Here is a 23,257-nt window from a genome sequence, read left to right on the forward strand (position 1 = left end):
TGAAATAGGCCGCCCATTTTCAACGCAGCAGGATGGCGCGGGCCTCCACGTCCACTTGGGCTGCCAGATTAGTCTGGTGGTTTATGAACACCGTCCTGCTGACAACGATAAAACTGTGGCAGGGTTTTTCGACTAGCCCAGTCCGCACTTAGAGCATAGGATGAGCAGGCCACGTTCTGGGACATGACCCTACTTTCGGCTGGGAAGGGCTTTTTTTGCCAGTTTGAGGATCGAATCCTACCAATATGTTTTTCGCCTCCTCCCTTTTCACTCCTGGTTTCCGTTTTGGTGAGGATTCTACACCCTTGAGATCACCTGCCTTTCTCTTTTTCTGAGATACGAGCTGCTCAGTGTCCCTGTGGCCTTTCGCTTCTATCTATCCGTCTACTACAAATACTTTCCTAGCAGCTAAATAGGCGTCAATGATTTATTTCACACTGTCTACCTTTACCAACCTGGCTAAGGCTTGTAATATGTCATGGCAAACACATGACAATTTACGAGAGGTCAAAGTGTAGCTAGCCAATGGGACTCTGGCAGTAGAACGTAAACATAGCCACAGAGCATATTGTTCTCAGCAAGGAGTCACTTGGAAACGCATACGGATCTAATGAGAGGCGTGATTGATTGTACAAGGACGTGTTAAAACACGCAAACGCGGCAGAGTGAGGGTGCCACTTCTATCTACAGTCAACCGCTTTAGTAGCTTGTCGTCTATAAACCCCATTAACATAAAATACTCCACACCTAGGCTACCCGAAAATGCATCAGATGGTATCCATATCGTACAGTTAATCCAACAAGATGAACATGGCAATCGGCTACGATCTGCTCACATTTCATCGGACGACCAAGGCCGAGGCGGAGGAGGCGACACGGCCCAGCGGTACAAGCTCCGCAGGCTGCCCTTGATCCAGCCCTCGATCTCCTCCTCGGGCACGACGATCTCCCTGGCACGTGCCTCGTCTTCCGGCTGCAGCTCAAAGCGGCGCATACGAGCCGACACTCTCGAGTCCATCACAATGGGCTTGGTCCAGATCTTCTCCTCTGGCAGTTTTGTGACGGCATTGGAATCCTCGCTGGGCTTCTCCGTCTCCTTTGGCTTGTCGTCCTTCCACACGGATTTGGGCCAGTCCTTCTCCTCGTTCTCCAAGGCAGCTTCCCACTCTGACTCAGAACCAATGGTGTCTGCCTTGTACTCGCGCGCGTGAGCCAGACAGACAGCGGCGACCTCTCGGCCGATGTCGTCTGCGAGACGGCGGCGGTTCAAGAAGCGGCCTAGTCTGATGAAGGTGTTTGAAAAGCCCAAAATATGGGGGAATTGAATCTGTGTAGAGGGAAAGAACTCGGGAGGAATATAAATCGGCAGGGGGGCGGCGGGGTAGTCGTCGACGGTGTTGTAAGGCACGGGCTGTGGTGGCCTCTCGGGCTTCTTTTCCTTCTCCTCCTCCTTCTTCTCTTCCGCCTTCTTCACGTCCTCGCCTTCTGTTGTCTCGGCTGGGACCTCGGCTGGGATCTCTGGCTTGGGGGCTTCGGGTACGGGTGGTGCAGTCAATGGCCCCAGCCAGCCCTCGTGTATGCCTCTGACATACTCCTTCCACGTATGGCGGCCGATCACGACGTCTCCGTTGATACCGTCCCAGTCGGGGGTGCCATTCCGCTGTCTGATTCCTGCAACGATCTCCTCCCCAGTAGGCTCCTGCTCCTCGCTGGGGACGCCCTCAGCCAAACGCCTTGTCCGCCGTATCTTCTCGGCCACGGCAGCCCTGACGTCTCCCTCTCTGCGGCCCTGCACGAACTCCCAATCCAGGCCCGACGCAGCCAGCACGGGCTTGACGTACTCGGTGAAGTGGTCCTGCGCCACCCTCAAACCCTCAGTCGGCGGGCTCTCGAGGAAGATGGTCAGCTTCCGTTGAAGTTGGTTGGGGTCTTTGACGGGCTCCTTGGCGAGGTGCGCGACAGCCTTGCTCCACCTCGCAGTCGCGCGCTTCTTCTCTCTCTTGTCGTAGATGATGGCTCCCGAGAAGGCGGCCGTCAGAGTCCAGAAGATCATCCAATTGCGCGAGGGGAGCTTCTTGGGGAGGTTCGGCAGGCCCATCATGCGGAGGGCCGGGTTCGGGGCCGGTGCCTTGTAAGTCGCGGCCGACGAGGAGGCCGCTGGGGCAGCGGCGGCTGCTGGGGCACTGGCATTAGGAGCTGTTGGGGGTTTGGGGTCGGCCATGGTTGACGGCTGCAGAGTTGACGGTCAGGTCAGGCTGCGCGTTTGGAAGAAGGATGGGACGACGATGGCAACGAGATCGGATCCGATTCTCAGGGATACTGGAGGCGCTTCCGGCCCAAAAATTTGGTCGGGTCCTCCAGGGATCAGCTTATCGTAGCTCTTATCAGTGGTGCACAGGCCCCCAGCCCCGACTCGGACGCCAACTGCGAGTTTCTCTTGGCGGGCTGCCCCAGCCGTTTAGTGCCCCAAGTGGGAGGGAGTACTGGGTACCTAGGTATAGATGGTACTGGCACATACAGGACAAGCCGACTAAAACTAGGTACGTAGTTATGTAGTTACCCATCCTATTTCAACTTCAACACTCTGCATAGGACTCAGCACTGGGGGCCATTCCGCAAAGGGGCAATGAAGCGCCCCCAAAACCTTTCTCAATCCCTCTATTGGGCTGATGCCCACCGTGGCACTTACTATTCCCGTCATCATTGGTAATCGTAGCACATGAGGTCAGAGCCTGACGCCAGCTTTGGTTGGCTAGGCCCAGCTGAGGCGGAGTGCATGATGGCTTGCCAGCTTGCCTCCCGCCAGCGTCAGCCTAGGCCCCTTGTACGCCCCGGCTCTGGGATCCGGCAGGCTAGCCCAGAACTCTGGGGTCTCATTTTCCATTTCGAGGAACATGTCGTTGCACAGATGGACGCCATTGGCTTTCCCAGCTTAGTGAGCTTTGTTTCATGAGTTTCATCGAGTCCTCAGCAGCTGCCGTGGTACATTCGCAAGTATTTGGGAGGTGTGTTTAAATACCGAGGGAGATCCCTCATCATTCCGCCTCCTTTCCGTGCAAGATAGAAGCCACCATCGACGAGAGTTCAATTCCTCTAAAATAAATCAAGTCTGCTTGCCTACAACATGAAGTCCATTGGTATTCTTGCTCTTGCTGGCGCAGTAGCTGCTGAAGTCCACAAAATCGAGGTCGGTGGCTCCGGTGGACTCGTCTTCAACCCAAACAATGTCCGGGCTGCACAAGGAGACATCATCGAGTATCATTTCTATGCCAAGAATCACAGTGTAGTCCAGAGCGACTATGATACCCCATGCCAGCTAGCAAAGTCGAACGGTTTCTACTCCGGATACTTTCCCGTTAGCGATGGAGAAAGCGTAAGTTAGCACATCTTGCATACAGCATATCCATTGCGCTCCCTTCGCCCTACTGTCCAACTTACAAGCAACGATCTATCTACCTATCCCCTAACTCCGGGTACAGAAATCCGTCTTCCAAATAACAGTAAACAACACCAACCCTATTTGGTTCTACTGCTCGCAGGGCAATCATTGCAGTCAAGGCATGGTTGGTGTCATTAACCCGCCCGCGGATGACAAAAACGGCGGCCTCGAGGACTATCGCAAGAAGGCCGCTTCCTTCACTGGCAAGGCCGGTGATTCTGCTGCTGCATTCGGGGGGCAGATAACCTCCAGCACTGGTGGCACTAATGGCAGCACTACTACTTCCCCTTCTGGCACGGCAACCAACAGTGGGTCACCCAGCTCAACCTCAGCCAGCAGTTCACCGTCGTCCACTCCCAATACCGCCCCTGGACTACAAGCAGCGGTGGGTGGAGTACTCGGAGCGCTAGGCCTAACTATCTGGAGTCTGGTCTAAAGATTGCTTGTCATTGCAGCCTTCTATACCTGACACCTGATCGGGGGTGATAGATTCCAATTCGCGGCATACTGAATCTAGTTAATAGTCGTCTTCTAGCAAAATGTCTACACTGTACTATCCTTACTAGAGACCTTAATTCCTTTTACATGAAACTATGGTTCGAAATAGAGTCTATTTTCTGTCCGTGGCTCTCTCTTTACTCCAGCTCATCTGGGAAACGGATCACCTGCAGAATGTGAGACGCGTACCACCACAATAGCAGTGAGATAAGCAGCTATTGAACTGGAGAGGTGCTCTTGGGCCATATTCCAAGTAACACAACCTCAGCCAACGCAGTCCTCCTCGTCAGTGTCGACGAATCGAACGTACATTGTTCGTGTGGCTTAAATAGACGTATAAATCGACGGTCGCCAAACCGAATAGTCGTGAAATGAAGGCAAAAAGTGCGATGGTGTATTAAAATCTACGGAAAAGAGGGAAATTAAATAAGTAAAAACGCGAAAAGCACAGCCACAACTTCTTAAGCCACAATTCTATACCACATCTCACCAGCCCGAGCTCACTATTTAGTACGCAATGATCAGCAGATCTGGTTTGTGTGACGCCTACGACGTCGACACTATATTTCGAGAGGTTGGTCGGGTTCGTCAGCGGATGATTGCATAGGCCTACCAACTAATTCTACCGAAATTTTGAAGGGGTTTATCAGGTCCCACAAGTGAGTCAATGGAAATGGCATCATTGGACTGCGATTATCATCTGGGGCATTTCATAATGTGTAAGAGAACGGTGATGGTGACAGCATAGACTGACTCATCCTCTAGCGACAAGTTGTCTGCTTTAATGTACATGAATATAGATCACGTCACGCTTCTTCTCTCTCAAGTCTGTTAAGTATTTTGATGCAAACAGTTTCACATTATAATCACTCACTGCTTATATATACACGCTTCTTTCGAATCAAAACACATTGTATAGCTATCAGTCTTCTCTTTCTAACCAACCATAGCTACTGCCACGACCACGGACAAGAATCTCTCGATGTATGTTGGGTTACTATGTTCCAACAATTTGATCGATACCACACTCAGTATACTAAATCAAAAATGTGAATGAGCTACGCCAGGCAATTTGTGAAATGTCTTTTCTTTTCTTTCTTAGCCGTTCTTCAAAGACGGACAGTGTAACTGAGACAGTTTCCAGTGTTGATAGAATAATACTTAGAAGAAAAATTAAACCAAGGTTATTGATGGCATAAACCATCCGCGCCCTGGCATATTGACTACTGCACGCGTTGCAGTCAATCTGAACATAGGTGTGTATCACGACCCTGAACTACTTGAAAATGCCCTGCTGCTGACTAGACCATGTATTAATGTCATAAACTTGGCCAAGCCTTTTAAGTTTTCTCACTAATGTTATGTTGATTGCACAAAGACACTATCAATAAGTGGGACCCGAAATCCCGACACCCTATCCAAGAAATAATTGTGAAATCTACCCCGTTAGACATCAACGCTAGAGAGAATCGATAGACGATTCGTAGTACCACACAAGCTGGAGTCGCCTGGGCACTTGTTGTAGCAAGATGACGTAACAACACGCACAGTTTGTGATCCAAGAGAGTTCCCGCAATAGCAAGTCGAGTCTCGCAGACCCGCAATGGTGTAACCCTTCTGCGTACAGGTATTCGCGCAGTAGGTACGGGTGTTCAGATTCCCACTGTAACCCACTACAGTCAATGTGGCAACCGATTGAGCATTGTCCACATCGGTGAAGCAACCACGGTGTGTCTTCCCACCAGCATACGTGTTAGTGTCTGTAGACGTGAGGGGAGCTCCTGCCTGAGCCGGGTCTGGGTATGGGTCGTCCACCTCAGAGTGGCGAGGATAGCCGAAGTCGTAAGCTTTGGAGTTGTCTCCGTTGAAATTGTCCCGGAACAGCCGTGCCCAGCCTGCTGGCGACGTGAACATCTCCTTGTTGTTATGTGTGGTGCTCACGAAGTCGACCGTGTGGCAGCCATCTGCTGCCGGATCAGGACACAATGGAGGCCATTTCTCCAGGAACTTGAAGAACCGCTCGTGACGATCCTTTCCCGTTGTGTATGGTGCACAGAGACCTTCGGAATAGTCGCCACGATCCAAAATACCACGCCCATGGGCTACGGTCTTCCCCCTATAGTTAGCCAACACGGCATCACCACCTTGCGCAATCAGCTCGGCGTTGTACGTAAGCTCTCCCCCATGAGCCGCGCCATAAGCACTGTATTTATCCAGACCTTCACGCCAGTCGTTGAATGTGCTGGAGCACTTGCCCGTTGATAGTGGTCGGTCACTGGTGAAGCGAGTCTCACTGCTGGGATTTCCAATGTAGATGCTCACAGGAACGGTAACACCGAGTTGCGCCCTGGTCTTGCCTACCGCCGCGTAACGGTGCAGCATCTGCGCTCCCATAGAGTGACCAGAGACGACTATTTGCTTGATATTCGGAAATATCGCAGTGTTTGCATAGTACTGGATAAGTTGATCCAGCACATCGTAGGCAGACACCGTCTTTAGACGCGGCGGGTACTGATTGTTGGCACCACCACCCCACTGCAAAGGTTCTGCATTAGTATCGGTTTCAATCACAGCGCGACAGAGATCCCTGTCAAGCTCTACCTTGCAGAATACATAGTATGTTGAAAATGAACGGTCTTCTAGGCTTCACCCTTTTCTTTTCAGTTTCGAAAAGTTGCAATGGAAAGCTGACTTACATCTGAGCCATACCATACCAGTGCGGGAGATGGGTACTTCGCATTTGGAGTGGTCCCAGCAGAATTGTAGGGGAATCCTGTACCGGCATGGTTGTCGTTAGGGAAGTACGGTGCCAGGATAGCCACATTATCCGTTGTAATCGAGCTGTCTTTCATAGCTTGCAAAGCATTAATCATGTCCTTGTGGTAGGCCCATGCGTCCGCCTGTGCTCCTGACACAACAATGACAAGCCGTTTTATTTCATTGTTCTGCAACCTTTTCCCTGTGGAATTTAGCGAGATGTAGTTCAGCAGACTGAAATCGCTAGAAGCATCTGAAGTGCAGATATGTTGGCCGGAGGGGTCTCTAATCTTGAAAAATGTGATGTTGGACAACGCATGGTTCGTCTTCAAACTGTTGGTGAACGGTGTCCCAGCATATTGGGCGGGTATTACTTCTTGGCATTGGGCCGAGACTCTGTGCAATAGAGCAAGTGAGCCAAGAAAAGGAAGTGTAACACGCATCCTGGTGAAGGGAAAATATAACAACGCTGTCTACTCAAACTATGGATGAGATTCAGATGACAAGGGAAGCCGAAAGGACTGTTCCAGGCTGCGGGTAGATGCTACTTTTATAAGGCGTCGAATGATCTAGCACTTCTGCCGAACCTTATGATCCAGAATTCGTGAGAGGAAGAGATGGTGCCAAAGGTGCTACTGACAATGGGAGCATGCGCATTCCCAGAATGCGTTTATTGATTTTTCGGTTATGCATCATGGTAAGAAAAGACGCACATCAGAATCCTAACCGAATCCTTATGAGGGTAGCTAATCTACCAGCAGGAGTCGTAAGCTTTAACATCTACTGAACAATCACCAACTATCGTATGCCAATCGAGAGCCGAGCTTTCAGCCTCCTTTGCGAATCAGGGGTCAAGCCCGGAATTTCGCTCCAATTACGAGCGCTGGGCCAATCAATGTTAGCCGCTTCGAAGGGCCGGAGAGTCTTCTGCATGCTGAGAGGGTGCGCCACCTGCCAACTCATCCTAGTTCCCGCCCTGATCCGAGGCCTGGTACTCAGATCCGTGGCTAGTAAGCTCGATCAGCATGTTCTTCGGCTTAGTGGCTTGACAGGGGGATGCTGTCTCATTCCACCAAGCTGCATACAGTGAACTATACGATACGCCTCTGTGGGAAACATGTGTACTCCGAATTCCATGGCCGTTGATGTCAGTCGAGATGTGTCTATAATTAGACATTGAATGCTACCGTACAAAGCGCCACAATCTTGGCATAGAGAACAGGAAGATTCAATGCTTACTCTGCGAGTACATGGTTCTTGAGGAAACTTCTTGCGTTATCATGTTACTCATTAACTGATTGGATGAAAAATTCAAGCTTATTTCGGCTTTTGCAGCTCTAGACAAGGGTCATATGCACACATATCTTACAGCTGCCTCATACGCTCAGGTGCATTAAATGGCGGACAAAATCAACACGACCTTGACGGGACGCAAGTAATACATACATACTTTTATGAAGCTACAGTAGTTCTAGTGCTCAACAGTCTGCAGGTGCATGTGGCGCAGGCATACGTATGTCGAGTCTATCTTTATTGATTACTACCCGGCTTCTTAATCCGTCAAGCTTTTTGCTTGACGAGATTAGGTTCTGCTCTGGTGTACATTGCCTCTCTGTACGTGCAGACGTCTACTGTATGTAGACAACCTGCTGCCAGTTCATACCCTTTCTCGTCAATATTGCTGACTCAACATCGCGCGCAACAATCTCGACCTCCACCCTCATGTCGTGTTTGGCAAGCTTTGACATGCTTGCACATTTCTTCATGGGTTATGGTCCGGCGCCCTTTCTTTGAAGTTTCCGGTAGCTGCTACTACGTCTTCCTCATTGATAGGCACGTGAAATGCAGTAGCTAGGAAGACTTGCAGCTATTCCTAACCACCCGCTTTCTCTCATTGCTATTTGCACGCTTTCGAGGGCCTGGTCGATTTGAGCGTTAAGCCTGAGGTTAAAATACGAGTCTGAAGATCTCATCCATCTTTGGGTGGAATCTAATCTTTCCTATATGAGAAATGAATAAATTAAGCTTGCACCTAGGTTAGAGGGGGGAATAACCTTGCCCCAAACAGTCGATGCAGTATCAAGTGTGGACTTCAACCGTACCAGCCCTGATGCCCTCGACAGGGGCCGCATACGAGCAGCTAGGCCATCGTTTTCCCGGGCCGCGAAACATATCTTCGTTTATTTGATCCCTAAAAATTCAGTTTGATTCGAAGTTATGTTGCTGTGAATACCCAAGCAGTTCACAACAGTGTTCATGTTGCATCTGATAATCGATTTCCTCAAGTTTTTATGATCTAGTGCCTCTTGTGTAGCCAACCCACTTGCAGCACATTCTGTCAGATATCTAGAGTTCCGATCAAGGGGAGATCCCTGCTGCTTCTTCCAACCGAGATACTATATGTGCCTTCTTGCAGTAGCCACTTTTGGGCATCAACGTCCCATACACTCAGATCTCTCCTGGTGAGGCCGAATGTGATACACACTGTTTCGCCAGCCTTGATCGACGGCTTATTAAATCCTCGTAACTGCTTGACCGGAACACCCTCACCTGGAATGCCAACATAGAGCTGGGCAACCTCCTTACCGTCTCGATCCCCAACATTGCTGACCTGAGCAGTAACGTTTGCAATGATCTCCCACAAATCAGCATGTCCGCCCTCAACGACAGGACCCGTGGGATAGGGCCCCACAGCGGTACCCGTCTTCGATACAGCAAGGTTCGAATACTGAAAAGTTGTGTAGCTTAGCCCGAATCCGAACTCGTAGCGCGGGGTAATGTTCTGGGCATCGAAATGACGGTAGTCAATGAATACACCCTCCGTGAAGTTGGACTGCGGGAACGCTTGGTACATATCCGGGGCAAGTGTTTTGTCAGGCTTCTCGAGCGAGCCATAGTCTGACTCATTTCTGGCGACAGTATAGGGCAGACGTCCTGAAGGGTTGGTCTTTCCGTAAAGCAGTGATATCAATGCCTTTCCACTCTCCTGACCAGGAAGATGCGCAAAGATAATCGCTGTCACATTGGGGTGATCAACAAAAGTGTCCACCAAACGGACTCCAGCATTGTGGAAGACGACGATAGTGTTTGCACACTGATCTGCAACGTTGTTGATTAGGCCATCCGTAAAGTCATCCCGAAGCGCCGGTCGATCGTAGCCTTCCGCAGCCCAGGCATTACCAACTACAATACAAGCATCAGATGTTGGGTTCACAAGTGGTGACCCCGACTCAAAATCCCAGAAGAGAGCAGTTCCATCTTCGTAAGCCTGGGCAACAAGCGCGTCATAAGGGGCGCTGATCAGGTTCTGGGCGGTCGCGCCTGAACCACCACCAGATACGAGAGTGCCATTGGGTGCAATGGCAGAAGTGCTCAGGTTCAGATCTCCAAAGAAAGCCTTGTTCAACTCCGTGTTGTTCGCTGAAGAGGTACCCATACTCCATGCGGTGAAAAACTCGCCGTCTTTCTTGAGCTCCTGGTTGTTTCTGTTGGGTGCCTTTGCTGAATAGCCGAACATGGATATGAGCTTCATCTTTGCCGACTCTAGCGGGAGAGCGCCGTTGACGTTTTTCACCAGTACGTGCCCTTCTGCTGCTCCATCGAAGAGCGTTACACGGGCCTTTGGGTTTCTCGCATCAACAACCTCATGCGGTGCTGCGAGGTCAGCGGGCATACCAAATCCTGGCGCAGGGTAGTCGGGCTGGTCTTGCTTCATCTGAAACCATGACGCCAGGATCCTACGTACGTAAGCAACAATTAGGGGAGATAGCTATGGGTAGATGGCTCACCTAGTGGCCATGTTGTCTAATTGGCTCTCTGGAACGCTTCCATTATTGACAGCAAGCGTCAGGTTACCACCCCATTTGCCGTCGCCGCTTGGCATTGCAACGTCAAGACCGGCAAGAGCGCTAGCGACCCCAGACATCTGAGCGCCCCAGTCGGATACGACCCAACCCTTTTTTAAGTCAGCTTGAAAAGTTCTTATGTGGGCGACGGTTAGGTGAACAAACTTGAAACCCTAGCTCCCCCTTCAGAAGGCCATTCAGCCCCTTGCTGTTCTGGCAAGCGTATGAGTTATTAAGTCGGTTGAAGGAGCACATGATATTTCCGGTCCCGGCGCGAACTGCTTCCGCAAATGGCCTATTAGCATAACGTTAGTCTCATTGCTATCATCTAAGGTAGATTGCCCTCACCATAGGTATAGCTCGTGGATCGTCTTGTCATCCACATTGGATGAGACGGACTCTACGAGAGCCCCGCTACTGGTTTGTAGTCGGTGTGTCTCTTGCTCTTGGGCAATAAAATGCTACAGCGCTGGTCAATTGAAATTTGATCGGGAATATAGAGCTTGTCTACGTACCTTTGTGCTTGTTATAACACCGGCACTTTGCACACCAGAGACAGTCTCATAGACCAAACCACCAGACAAGTAGGGGTCAATAGAGAAGCCTATGTTATATCTAGTCAGTCAAGCCATCGAGATCTTTGAGGACCCTTACCTTCCCAATTCCTTCCTCCTTCCACTACTCTGCCTATGGGGCCAATACACGGCCCGAGCAGAACATTAACGCCTTTCGTACGTGCCTCATGGCCCAAAAACTCAGCTCGCTGTCGAGTTAAGTCTTTGTTCCAACTAACAAACTCGGATCAGTTTTTCGGTTTCAAATGTTGTACTCAGAAAATGCTCACCTAGCACCAACGTGGATACCAGATGGCCAAGAATGGACGTAATCAGTGTTCCGAACTCCTTGGCCGGCATCAGCAAGACACAAGCCAGGAAAGCCAACCCGTTCAATGCCGGGCACAAATCCAGAGCAGCCAGTCGAGGACGTGACTCCTCCAGTCAAGTTGACTTTCTCTTCAATAGACAATTGGCCGACAAGATTCCTCGCCTTCGCTACGGCTGCAGCCCATGGCCCAGCCTCTGTCAGTTCCGCTGTAAAGTAGAATTAGTCGACAACTCTTTTTGCATTCACGGGATGCATGCTCACGGGTAGGATACACAGGGTCAGAATGGCCATAAAAAAAGTCATCGCTACTGATGACATCCTCTTGCGCGATGACTGCCCCGTTTAGGCTGAGCAGCCAGAGAAGGCTCCGGAGATTCGAGCTCAGCATCCTTAGTACAACGCTATAAGTTTACGGCGTTACTTTGCTGAGAGAACTGGAATGGGAAAGGGATCATCCACGTCAGGAACACATACGCGCGGCCACACTGCGACTTTATGCAAATGGGGTCTTGCCGTCACGCATCATTTGAACCTCATCTCGACCGGCACCAAACATAATTCCGGCCTGTTCCCTGGAAGCCGGTAAGGCGTTGGCCAAGACTACCCACTTCTCCCTGCCAGCATGGCACATGAGCCATCCATGTCTCGAACAGCCTATCAGACTCAAAGACCCCGGACATTTTGTGCGGGGGAATTGCAAAATTACTCAGTTCTTGCATCTTCGGGATCGTGAAAGACTCGTAACACAGATCAAGTTACGGCAAAACACCGGGCACCTTGGAGGGACTAGAACCTCATTCGGGCCTTTTCAGCTTACCTAGTCGATCCAAACTTCCCTCTCTCGTCTCGCGAACCCAACGGCGGCACGTTCCGGACTAAGCAAGCCAGGTTTACCTAACCACGTGCGCCTACCGCCGGGGATGACCGCTATAGGAGGTTAGTAATCTGGAGAAGTGCGGAGAATATGGGGACGGATATGGAGCAAGCATTGGATGATTGCGGGGAACGCCCTTGGCTCAGTAGGCGCTAGGCAAGGAGCCATACCCGACGGCATGGCGTCGGCACTAGGATCGGCAGGCGCATTTTGTTTAATCACCTTTCTAGAACTGGGCAAACCGTTGTTTACCCGTACCGAGGCCAGTGATGGGGACAGGAACGCCGGCTCAAGACCAATGACCAGGGTCTTCAGGACCCTGCTGGAATCTGATGACACACATATGCTGGTAATACCTAACCGAGGAGTTCATTTGTCAGGTATCCAACGGCAAAGTTGCTGTCCTTGCGTCCTTGACGTTCTTGCATTAGCTATATACCAGCCTTGTTGCTTCCCTGTAACAGTTTTGTGTATTCGAACCTGGAATTAAGCACTATAAAAAGCCGAAATGCACCGATTCTTGTGTATATACTAATAGAATATTGAATGTTACGCTTTCAAGTGGGCTGGGGAAAAAAGTTCGGGATATTTGTATAATAGGAATACAGTAAAACCTGATTTTATTTGCCAGCCTAGAAATAATTTGAGAATAGCAGTAAAAGTGGACGTGAACGTCACAATGTTTCTGCCAGAACCAAGCATAGTCCCTTTTCAACATGCCAACAATGGCTATCATCAATTTCGATTCGCATATAAAGTCGAGGTCTGGATACAAAAGTTATGGCCTTAAGACACATGAGAAGTACTTTCACTCAGGCCACTTGACGCCGAAATTTTACTCAATTCATAGAATGCCAAACAGTACTTCTGCTAGGTTTTCGGGCGCCATACTGGCAGTGCAGATGTAGTGAGAAACGATGACCTGAGTGCAATGTTTCAATATAGGGATCTACTTGAGCCATACAAAGGCCCGTCGCCGAAAAGGGGTAGCACATCGAGAATAAGGGTTTGGTAGGCTGCGTAGCCGTGAACCGTGGCTTTCAGAAAAGGCTCCCTGCCGCATTTCAAGACTCTGCTACTGAGGACAGCATCAAGAACATCGTGCTAACGCACAGTAGATAACCAAAACTACCATGAATACTCTAAGTGGCAACTATAAAACGCCAGAATAGCCATTTCAATTGATACAAACTGGTGGTAGAGTATCATCGGCTCTGACTCAGCGTAACAAATTGAATAACAAAGCTATGTGAGCCTGGAAAGCTTAGATCATAGACCAATCCGCCAGCGCCCAGTTCATCGAGAGCGAAGTTGACTGAAAATACGACGTGCTTAGACATGTCTGCCTGAAAAAGGTGATGGCCGATAGAACACAAGAGACACGCCGCCAGGATTTATCCCAATCGCGCTGTTGGAGCCGAAAGCCAATTGTTTCCACCGCAATTTCCATAAGACTCCCAGCATTGTGTTGTCAATGTGAGAGTCTTTCGCTGGAAGCATGCCGCTTGGCTAGATTTGGTCCCATTGGAGTGCCGTTTGCTGTACTCGTTGCAAAACTCCCGAGTTCGAAGATGGGAAGTATCCTGACGGTATAAATTGTGGTATACTGATTGTAAATGCACATACCATAATCGATGAATATCAAGCATGACTTTGCGGCAAGGGGGAGCCCAGCCATGAACTGGTGACCTCTTGATTCTAAGAGGTTTCTTTTTTCTAGTGTTGGAATTCTGCGATCATGAATTGTTAGATACAGCCTTTGGTTTCACAACATGCTTCCACTCCGAAGCGGTCGCGTGGAAGACTGGAGAGCAACTGTTGAGTACATATTCTGGGGCGAAATTCTTTCTATTTATGCTGCCGCTGCCGCCGCTCCTGCTGCAGCACCTGATGAAGAGCCAGCAGCCGCATTTTGTGCAGTCCATTCTATGTGCCAAATCCTCAAAGCCGTGATCACGGCCATGAGAGCCCACCTCTCGCCCATCTCTCCAGTAAGACCTGCCCCCACGAACTCGAACTTGTATGCTTTTGTCAGACTCCACCCAGAGTTCTGTGCCCAAACTGCCACGACCTCTTTGCCATCGCTGGTCTCTCCCAGTGATCTTTCGTTTCTCTCTCCACCCGATCCCTGCGAACAAGCTCCTAAGCGCGCAAGTTTCCACCCCCAGCTGTGCTTATCAAGGCCCCGGATTTCCGCCCCGCGACTATGCCGCCACTCAAAATCTTCACGGTGCGCGTTCGGGCCGTCGCCAACTTCCACGGCGAATTTGTATGTTAGGGTCTTCAAGCTTGTGTGGGTCTGCATAAACTCGCTGCAACTCTCCGAAGGCGAGTCCGGCAACGGCGGTAGTGTTACTGTTGTATGCCTGCTCCAATAGCTCTTGTTGACGGCAGATGCCAGCACAGGGTCATCACTGCTCGGGCCGCCGTGCAGAACGATGCCCGGTTTCCCTCGCCAGCCTGAATGCATCTTGACGGCGAAGAGCGGCTGTTCCCTGTGCTCGCCCAAATGCATGGTCATGGACAATTTCTTTTGGTAGTATGCATTAAAAGAGGGCGGAAACTGTCGGTTGGTGCGACTTGCTGGCTCAACATCTCGTAGTCTATCTTTCGAATCCACTGGCGGTGCCTGATACGAGGTTTCTGTTTCCGAGTACGCAGGAGGTGGGGCGTCATACTCTGGCGTTGAGAAACATGCTTCTTGAGCCTTTTCCATAGTGGAGGTGCTGCAAATCGATAAAGTAGTGCAAGTATATTGTGTAGCTGACTCTGTATCTAGGATATGGTAACTTGAAGGCTCTCCAAAAAAGAAAAGTTGCGCGTTGTTCTATTTATCACTCTTCAGGTTTCCTGAAAGATCGTCAAAGTCTAGCGAGCATCGCCATGCGCTAGGCTGGCTATGTGGCTGAATGCTCGGGTCCCACCGTCAAACGCGAAGCCTAGTTAGGGAACCGATGTACCAAGATACTGCATGTCAGCCACTCAAGCGTAACTGATTTGGGTATAGTGCAGAGCTAAGCAGCCCTGTACTCACGCAAATCCCGCTGACGCGAAGCCTAGTTGGGAAGAACGGTGTAGCTAAGTATCTTATGGACTCCCCGATTGACCCCTGGGGCTGTGTTCTGACCAGGCCACTCGAGCGTGAGCCACACATTTCGTTGAAAACGACAAATGCCTATGATGTTGTGAGCAGCGGTTGTCAATACACCCGGACCTTTCAAGCCCTCGTACCCAAACGAATCATCAGCCCGGTGTTCTGAAGATGCGGAGCAGGTTTACTCACCTTTCCGGTGCATAGTGCTTTCTTACCTACTGTCACATACCTGCACTGGTCGTTGATTTAGTAACTTAGAAGTTTATTGTCAATAAAAGCAATGGAGAGCTGCAAGGGTATCTATTTAGGAGCTATTTCCTCATGAATTGCTTCAATGTGAAGTTTGTCTCTTCTATCTAAGAAAAAACAAAATTAAAAATAAGAAAGGCACCCCCCGAGCCCAATGTCCTTTGACTACCAAATCCTGTAGCTTCTGAGTCAACAACTCCGGGTGTTTCCCCGAGGGTTGGATGGCAATCATATACCGCGCTTCACCGAAATATTGAGATCTTCTAGATTACCACTGATCTGATCCATGACGGCCTCAAAATCCCGCTGAATTCGATCTGCTGTTTCCACGTCGCCCGTTTTGCGAAGATAGGTCTCTAGAGTCAACAGAGAAGAGACCATCTTAGTGTCGTTTGGACCGAACGTATCTCTGATGCAGCGAATCTGTCTGCTCAATGCCAGAAGGATTTCCTCGTGGTTGCCCTCGATCAAAGCTATCTCAGAGAGATTAATGAGCGCGATTGATCTCAGAAGTCGAACCGAGTGTTCATCTGCTTGCTCCGCTGCCACCGCAACCTCCGTGTACAGTTCACGTGCCTCGGAGTACCTCGCTTGATGGAATAAGATCCAAGCCAATGCTCTCTTCATCCCTAGGACAGCAGGCCCCGCAGTCTTGGCTGAAGACTCCTCCTCAAGTTTGTTCAGATATTGACGCAAGGTCTCCTCAGCTACTGTCCACTCCATCTTCTTTACGACAGCAAGTTTGGTGGTGATGAATTGCACCACATACGCCATTGCAAGGCTATAGGCACCGAATTCGTGCTGGAGGGCCTCAATGTAACCTTCTAGCATCACACGGCTAAAGTCCAATATATGAGCAGGTCCCAAGTGCTGCATGCTGTCGGTCAGCGTTCGCAGAGGGTGCTGAGTCGGATAGAGGATTTTCGTCAAATCCCGAAGATAGGATGTGAAGGAAGTGGCGAGCTCTGGATGCCGTTCGGAATATAGCAGTGCCACCAAGTAGACGTAGATGAACAGGAGAGGCTGCTGTTGTACCAAGTGCCGACGGCAGTCGTTGAAGAGGTTGTGCAATACTCGAAAAGCCTCTTGCGTTTTACCTTCCAAAAGGAGGGTCGACGCCAAGACCCCCGGCTCCCAGATTGACGACTGCAACTCATTGGGCATTATTGTCCTGCTGGGGTCGAGGACCCACATCTTTGAGTCCCTTGCTCCAATAACGTAGTGTCGCATCGCGTATTTGCAACGCTCTATAACTCGCAAGTCATCAGGTGACCTAATGGACGTGAGTATTGAGCCAGGCACTTGAAAATCCGCCAGCGCCGCCGCAACTTGACTCGCAGATGGGTCGCCAATACTCGCCAAGAGGCGGTATTTTTCCTCAGGTAGCTGGTTGAGGTAGGAATGAAGCCTTTTTTCCAGGCCTGCTCTGAAAATTTGAGCAGGTGCGCCTGGTTTACCAGAGCTGCTCGCGCCCTGGCGTACCATCTTGCTGACTCTATCCAGGTTGAAGTTCTTGTAGATCCCCCATTTGCTCAACCGCCACTTGTATTGCTTATTCCTGGAAGGACATGTTAGCGTTATGGAGATATTTGATGAGGTGAAGCAAGACGGAAGTTGAACCTGTCGATAAAACTTACGTTGCGTAAAAGTGGTGCTCACTTTCCATACACCGTTTGACTTCTTTCAAAGTCATTCCCTGTCGCCCGTATAGGTTTGTAATGGTCTCTCGATGGAGGTCCCAGTCGCTTTGCTGCGCCCATCGCGTGGGCTGAGCTGTGGATGGTGTTGCCATGGCTACATTGTCACTCTCAGGCCTCTCATCTCTGTGTGGTTTGCATTTAGAATAGCTGAAGAGGCGCAAAACATTGAAATTGAGACTACGATCTGCCCTTATTTCTGCTAGCCGATCCGCACGTGATCTAGTTATCTGCTGTGCCACCGGCATTCGTGATCCCTGTTTCTGTGGCCCACAGCCGCCCACTTGCAGCGGCGTGGGGCGACCCTAAGATACATGCGGTCAGCAAAGCGAGGTCTATTCAGACGAAGGACCTCAGTCATCTTCTTGTATCGGACTGGAAGGAACTATGCATGAAGATCTAGGAGCAGCGCGCGTTCTTGCGCAAGAATCTCACTTCGAGTTTGATTTCGATAGACACAACACATATTCGCTAGATTATACATATCTTGACGCCAAGCATACAGCCAGGCCAGACGTACAGCAGCAACTTGATCTCAAAGGCTGGCTTCATAGAGAACAAAAACTTGCGGAACATGCGACACTCGATGAATCGTCTCATATCAAATTAGCCGTTTTATGTCAAATTGGACGGGGGAGGCGCCTTCCTATCAGCGGCCTACTCACCGCCATTGGGGTACCATCCTATGCCCGAATTGAGGGGCACGATTTCTCGTTTCACAGCTTTCCACCTCGAGCAGAGGATGACTCCGTCCTACTTTGTGAGGCAACAGTATATACTGTAAGTCGCTGGGACTTTGGCGTTGCGTGGACGTATTACCACCAAAGCCATAGGAGTGTCGGTGTTGTCTGGGCCAAAAGTACAATAGGCCAGACCGAAGCAGCCAGTCTTCTCAAACAAATTCATCGAAGCGGAGATGTGTTGCCACACCCTTTGATGCTGCATGCCGTTGCATTACAAGCAATGGCTGTTTCTGTGAATAGTTGGATTCAGGGCCTGAAACAAGACGTCATTCAAGCGCAGTACAAATCTGGATACCACTATTTCCACCCTACGCCAATGCCTGCATCCGGGAATGGCGTCGACTTCGGCAGCCTCAGCTCGAGCCTGAGCGGCCAGGCGGCTAACTTGGTCACAGCTGGTCTCCAGTTACAAGGGCTACAGGGCCTGGCGGCGTTTATTCAGAAAGAGAAATTCGTTTCCAATACGGCTGCTGACTCAGAGGGACGCACCAGAGATGCAATGCTCCGGGCTGAGAGCCATATCAGACTAGAGGCCAAATATTGGGAAAAGGAGTGCGAGTTCCTCGAGCGCGCAGCACTCTCCTGGGAACGCAAAGCGTCTATTGTCGTTGCTGGCCTGTTCAACCTGATATCTCAGCGAGACCAGTCGACCAGCATTGAGATCGCAAAGTCCTCCCAGGATATCGCGACCGAAAGCAAAAGAGACAGCACGTCTATGAAGGCCATTGCTGCTGTCACCATGTGTTTTCTGCCGGGAACATTCGTCGCGGTAAGCAAGGCCTCCCCGGTTCCCAACTAAGCAGGCTGACCATAGTGGACTCGAACAGTCATTCTTCGCTATGCCGCTATTTGACTGGGATGCTGAGCAACAGGTGGTGACCGTACGGGGCTTTTGGCTCTATTGGGCCGTCACCGTGCCGTTGACCCTGGTTACATTAGCAGCTTGGTTCTTGTGGACCTGGTTGTCTGACGCAAAAGGAAGTATGGCTCGCCTTCCGAAGGCTTTCTCTTGATCAGTAGTCCGCCTGACTGCCAAGTTGGAACCCAACCAGGCCATGTGCATAATCCGCATTTTGACGACATCCTCGTGTATCGAGTATGCAATTCAGTAGAGAGTACCATGATTTCGTCGTATGATTCAACCTAGAGACCTGTCCTAGAGCCCGTCGTCGTCGTGATCGACGTGATCAAGCGGCTCGCTATACTATATATCCGCCCCCGGGCCGTGCATACAGAAGCGCCACACGGGAGATAGTCACGGTAGAAATCATGTATCACTCGAAATGAAGGTGTGAAATCGTGCGCCGTATATTCGTTCGGCTGAACGCCCAGGTCGATAAGCACTCCGGGCGATAAGACAGCCGTGGAGCAAGGCAAGGAGACCCTGGCCTCTCATCTGGGTCGCCCAGCGGCCGGCGGCTTACTAGCGCGTTGCAGGTCGCGCACAAACACACCGAACCCACGTGCAGCAGCTGCCAGCAACTGAGAGTTTCGCCATTCCTGACCGTCGGGACCCTCATGGCCGCCAGGGATCTTCAGACTTCAGGGGTTGCGCCGCCGTTCGTCGTAGGACTCGGTCACGACAAGACGGTGAATTGAACAGCTTTCCTTCTCCTCCCTCCCCGAGGTGCTGATAGCCTGCCTGCTCTACATTGCCCGAGCCTGGCACGTCTTTTGCTGTCCGCCCAAGCGCACGTTGGAGTGAGCGCCTTGGTCGTTTTCCCTTTGAAACAACCAGCCTCGACCGTTAACTTACCGACCAGGAGACCAAGCTTCGACCTTCCAACGGCCCGCAATTCAATCCCCCCCTCCTCCTCGACTGCCTTCCCCCTTACACCAGCCGAGTTCGACGCACCTGGGCATCGAACTCAACCTACGCCGGTCTTGGATCCGACAAGCTGCTTGACCAAAGTTCACCGAACAGTCTGCGCCGAGGACGGCTCACCGCGTACAGCCTTCGTTCTTGCCCCTCGACGGAGCATCATTCGGTCGCGTCTTTACCCCTCTGCTGAACGGCCGCCGACTCTATACAGCTCGCGGTCTGCACAGCCGGCCAGACCTAGGCAACGCGACCACCATCCTAGGCCCCTACTCATCGGCCGATATGGATCCCAACAACCCCAACAACCGTCTGCACCTGAACTTTGGTAACAACAACGAGCGCCTTGCAGCCTCCGACCGCACGTACCCGACCACGCCATCGACTTTCCCGCAACCCGTCTTCCAGAACCAGCAGCCCGGCATGCCTCAGCAGCCCCAGGGTGCTGCCCAGCAGCAGTACGCCGGCGGCTATGCTCCCGCGCCGAACTACTTCATGCAGCAGAACCAGTACCAGGGCTACCAGGCCCAGGGCAATAACGCCGACTACAATGCTGCGTACGCCCAGGGCGGTTATGCCCCCCGATCCAACACTCCGGGCACTAATGATCCCAATGTTGGCTTGGCTCACCAGTTCTCCCACCAGAACCTGGGCGGTGCTGCACGCGCCTCTCCCTATGGCGCTCGAGGGGCCTCTCCCGCTCAGCGACCCCGAACTGCCGGCTCAAACCCCCAGCAGCAGCGAGACGCATACAACAGCTACCAGAACCACCCTATGCCCGCGCAGGCCGCCCGACCCGAGCAAGTCTTCCAGACTGCCCCTGAGCGTAACCCGGAGAAATATGGCACCAACTCCAACAACAACCAGAAGAAGTGCTCCCAGTTGGCCGCCGACTTTTTCAAAGATAGCGTCAAGCGTGCTCGCGAGCGCAATCTGCGACAGAGTGAGATGGAGCAGAAGCTGGGCGACCCCAACCAGTCGGCCTCCAGACGCGAGCAGATCTGGCAGAACGGCGGTAAGAAGGAGGGACGATACCTGCGATTCCTGCGCACCAAGGATAAGCCCGAGAACTACAGCACCATCAAGATCATTGGAAAGGGTGCTTTCGGTGAAGTGAAGCTGGTGCAAAAGAAGGCCGACGGACAGGTCTACGCCATGAAATCCCTGATTAAGACGGAGATGTTTAAGAAGGACCAGCTTGCTCACGTCCGCGCCGAGCGTGATATCCTTGCCGAGTCCGACAGTCCTTGGGTTGTCAAGTTGTTCACAACCTTCCAGGACGCAAACTTCCTGTACATGCTTATGGAGTTCTTGCCCGGCGGTGATTTGATGACGATGCTCATCAAGTACGAGATCTTCTCTGAGGACATAACGCGCTTCTATATAGCGGAGATTGTACTTGCAATCGAGGCCGTGCACAAGCTCGGCTTCATTCACCGGTATGTGTATCACTAATCTTGTACGGATGCACATCTGGCTGACACCCCGACCAGTGATATCAAGCCTGACAATATTCTTCTGGACCGAGGCGGCCATGTCAAGCTCACGGATTTCGGCTTGTCCACCGGTTTCCACAAGCTGCACGACAACAATTATTACCAGCAGCTCCTGCAGGGCAAATCTAACCGACCGAGAGACAGAAACTCTGTCGCCATCGATCAGATCAACCTTACTGTCTCTAACAGAGCCCAGATCAATGACTGGCGACGATCCCGCAGACTTATGGCCTACTCGACCGTAGGAACCCCTGATTATATCGCTCCCGAGATCTTCACCGGCCAAGGTTATTCGTTTGACTGTGATTGGTGGTCGCTCGGGACCATCATGTTCGAGTGCTTGGTCGGCTGGCCGCCGTTCTGCGCCGAGGATAGCCACGACACGTACCGCAAGATCGTCAACTGGAGACAATCGTTGTATTTCCCGGATGACATTACTCTGGGTCGCGAGGCTGAGGACCTCATTCGCAAGTAGGTAGCACCTGTTGTTGGCGCCCACCAAACCCCCGGCTAATACCATGGATAGTCTTATCTGCAACACTGAGAATCGTCTTGGCCGAGGAGGCGCACAAGAGCTCAAGGCCCACACTTTCTTCCGAGGTGTTGAATTCGACAGCCTTAGACGCATCCGGGCGCCGTTTGAGCCACGCCTTACCTCTAGCATCGATACGACGTACTTCCCGACGGACGAGATCGACCAGACAGATAACGCAACTGTCCTGAAGGCCCAGGCTATTGCCAGTGGTAGACAGCCAGACGAGACCCCTGAGATGAGCTTACCGTTCATCGGCTACACGTTCAAGCGGTTCGATAACAACTTCCGATGAGCATGATCAACATCTGCAGTGTCATCTACATAGAACGACAAGCTGCACGCCATCTCTGTCTGGATACTGATGGGGCTCCTGTTGCACATGCTTTGGATTACGAATTTCTTGGGAGTACCGCCCAAAGACTTCGCCCGAACCATGCGAAAGACTTTCTGGTTTATATGTTACTTGTCTTGCCTCGGTCCTGAACTCGGCTATCGGGGAACCCAGCTAGGAAGCCACAAGCCCCGACTAGATCATATGCATCAGTCCCGAGCACCCTAATACCATTAGTTCAAATCAAGACATCTGCCTTCCTGTCTCGGACCATGGCAGCATGATGCGTGGGGCACACCTAACTATGTAATGAAATGCAAGTCTTGCCGGGAGCCTTGGCTCATAAGGTTTCCATATCTGAACGGAATGATCCCGTGCCTGTTGCAATTGTCAGTGAGGATCTTGAAACGCAATAATCGCGGATCAGCGCGTCCGCAGACAAATTCAGAACTGCTGTTTCGTACATGGTGGGTAAAGGGATTATATGCTCACCACGCGCTGTTGCAATGTTTGCCTGTTGAGTGGTGATTTCACACCAGGCCAGATGTCGCGTTCGTTTGTGTCAAGGCCATGATCCCGTTGCAGAGTTGTATCTTTTTGTGGTGGACATTATTTCCGAACACGAATCCCTACACAGTACAGAGGTCAAGGCGCCACTCCCATCCCCTTACAAGTAGAGCTTTCCCCGGGAACTTGAGCTTACAATGGGCAATGCCGCTTGCAGTGACTGAAAGGTACGAATACTTGTACTTTACTGACAGTGATGGTGATACTGGCCTGCCGGTAGGCTTATCTTATCCGCAGTGCGGCCCCTGTAAACCGCCACTAACTTAGCGCTATCCCAGCCTTGCCCTTGTCTTTTGAGCCTCCAACTGGCTGTGCTCCAGCTGCAACACAGTTACATACTCGCGGCCTACCAACGCACGCTAAGTCCATCTCAACCACTTCGATCCAACGACACTATCGCATCCTCCCTCAGAACACACGCCCAATAC

At 51.2% G+C, this 23,257-nt stretch overlaps 8 protein-coding genes across 8 annotated transcripts; 3 read left to right on the forward strand and 5 right to left on the reverse strand.

Moving 5' to 3' along the window:
- Positions 1-832: 832 nt before the first annotated feature.
- Positions 833-2,221, reverse strand: JN550_007896 (uncharacterized protein; the record flags this gene model as incomplete). The annotated part of the gene is made up of 1 exon (XM_049319797.1): positions 833-2,221. One exon carries the CDS (start codon positions 2,219-2,221, stop codon positions 833-835), a length of 1,389 nt encoding a protein of 462 aa, XP_049170252.1.
- Positions 2,222-3,124: 903 nt separating this feature from the next.
- Positions 3,125-3,875, forward strand: JN550_007897 (uncharacterized protein; the record flags this gene model as incomplete). The annotated part of the gene is made up of 2 exons (XM_049319798.1): positions 3,125-3,373; positions 3,480-3,875. 2 exons carry the CDS (start codon positions 3,125-3,127, stop codon positions 3,873-3,875), a joined length of 645 nt encoding a protein of 214 aa, XP_049170253.1.
- Positions 3,876-5,383: 1,508 nt separating this feature from the next.
- Positions 5,384-7,137, reverse strand: JN550_007898 (uncharacterized protein; the record flags this gene model as incomplete). The annotated part of the gene is made up of 2 exons (XM_049319799.1): positions 5,384-6,472; positions 6,634-7,137. 2 exons carry the CDS (start codon positions 7,135-7,137, stop codon positions 5,384-5,386), a joined length of 1,593 nt encoding a protein of 530 aa, XP_049170254.1.
- Positions 7,138-9,032: 1,895 nt separating this feature from the next.
- On the reverse strand, positions 9,033-11,812 carry JN550_007899 (uncharacterized protein; the record flags this gene model as incomplete). Its single annotated transcript, XM_049319801.1, has 8 exons — positions 9,033-10,431; positions 10,483-10,649; positions 10,705-10,834; positions 10,888-11,000; positions 11,055-11,143; positions 11,194-11,327; positions 11,384-11,630; positions 11,686-11,812. 8 exons carry the CDS (start codon positions 11,810-11,812, stop codon positions 9,033-9,035), a joined length of 2,406 nt encoding a protein of 801 aa, XP_049170255.1.
- A 2,338-nt stretch (positions 11,813-14,150) lies between these two features.
- On the reverse strand, positions 14,151-15,014 carry JN550_007900 (uncharacterized protein; the record flags this gene model as incomplete). The annotated part of the gene is made up of 1 exon (XM_049319802.1): positions 14,151-15,014. One exon carries the CDS (start codon positions 15,012-15,014, stop codon positions 14,151-14,153), a length of 864 nt encoding a protein of 287 aa, XP_049170256.1.
- An 855-nt stretch (positions 15,015-15,869) lies between these two features.
- On the reverse strand, positions 15,870-17,433 carry JN550_007901 (uncharacterized protein; the record flags this gene model as incomplete). Its single annotated transcript, XM_049319803.1, has 2 exons — positions 15,870-17,199; positions 17,279-17,433. 2 exons carry the CDS (start codon positions 17,431-17,433, stop codon positions 15,870-15,872), a joined length of 1,485 nt encoding a protein of 494 aa, XP_049170257.1.
- An 868-nt stretch (positions 17,434-18,301) lies between these two features.
- JN550_007902 (uncharacterized protein) lies at positions 18,302-19,094 on the forward strand (the record flags this gene model as incomplete). The annotated part of the gene is made up of 2 exons (XM_049319804.1): positions 18,302-18,850; positions 18,909-19,094. 2 exons carry the CDS (start codon positions 18,302-18,304, stop codon positions 19,092-19,094), a joined length of 735 nt encoding a protein of 244 aa, XP_049170258.1.
- Positions 19,095-19,599: 505 nt separating this feature from the next.
- JN550_007903 (uncharacterized protein) lies at positions 19,600-22,223 on the forward strand (the record flags this gene model as incomplete). Its single annotated transcript, XM_049319805.1, has 4 exons — positions 19,600-19,671; positions 20,006-21,339; positions 21,394-21,867; positions 21,923-22,223. 4 exons carry the CDS (start codon positions 19,600-19,602, stop codon positions 22,221-22,223), a joined length of 2,181 nt encoding a protein of 726 aa, XP_049170259.1.
- Between the last annotated feature and the right edge of the window lie 1,034 nt (positions 22,224-23,257).

This window comes from Neoarthrinium moseri (genome assembly GCF_022829205.1).
Source record: "Neoarthrinium moseri strain CBS 164.80 chromosome Unknown scaffold31_Wmoseri_CBS_16480, whole genome shotgun sequence".
Taxonomy (NCBI): domain Eukaryota; kingdom Fungi; phylum Ascomycota; class Sordariomycetes; order Amphisphaeriales; family Apiosporaceae; genus Neoarthrinium; species Neoarthrinium moseri.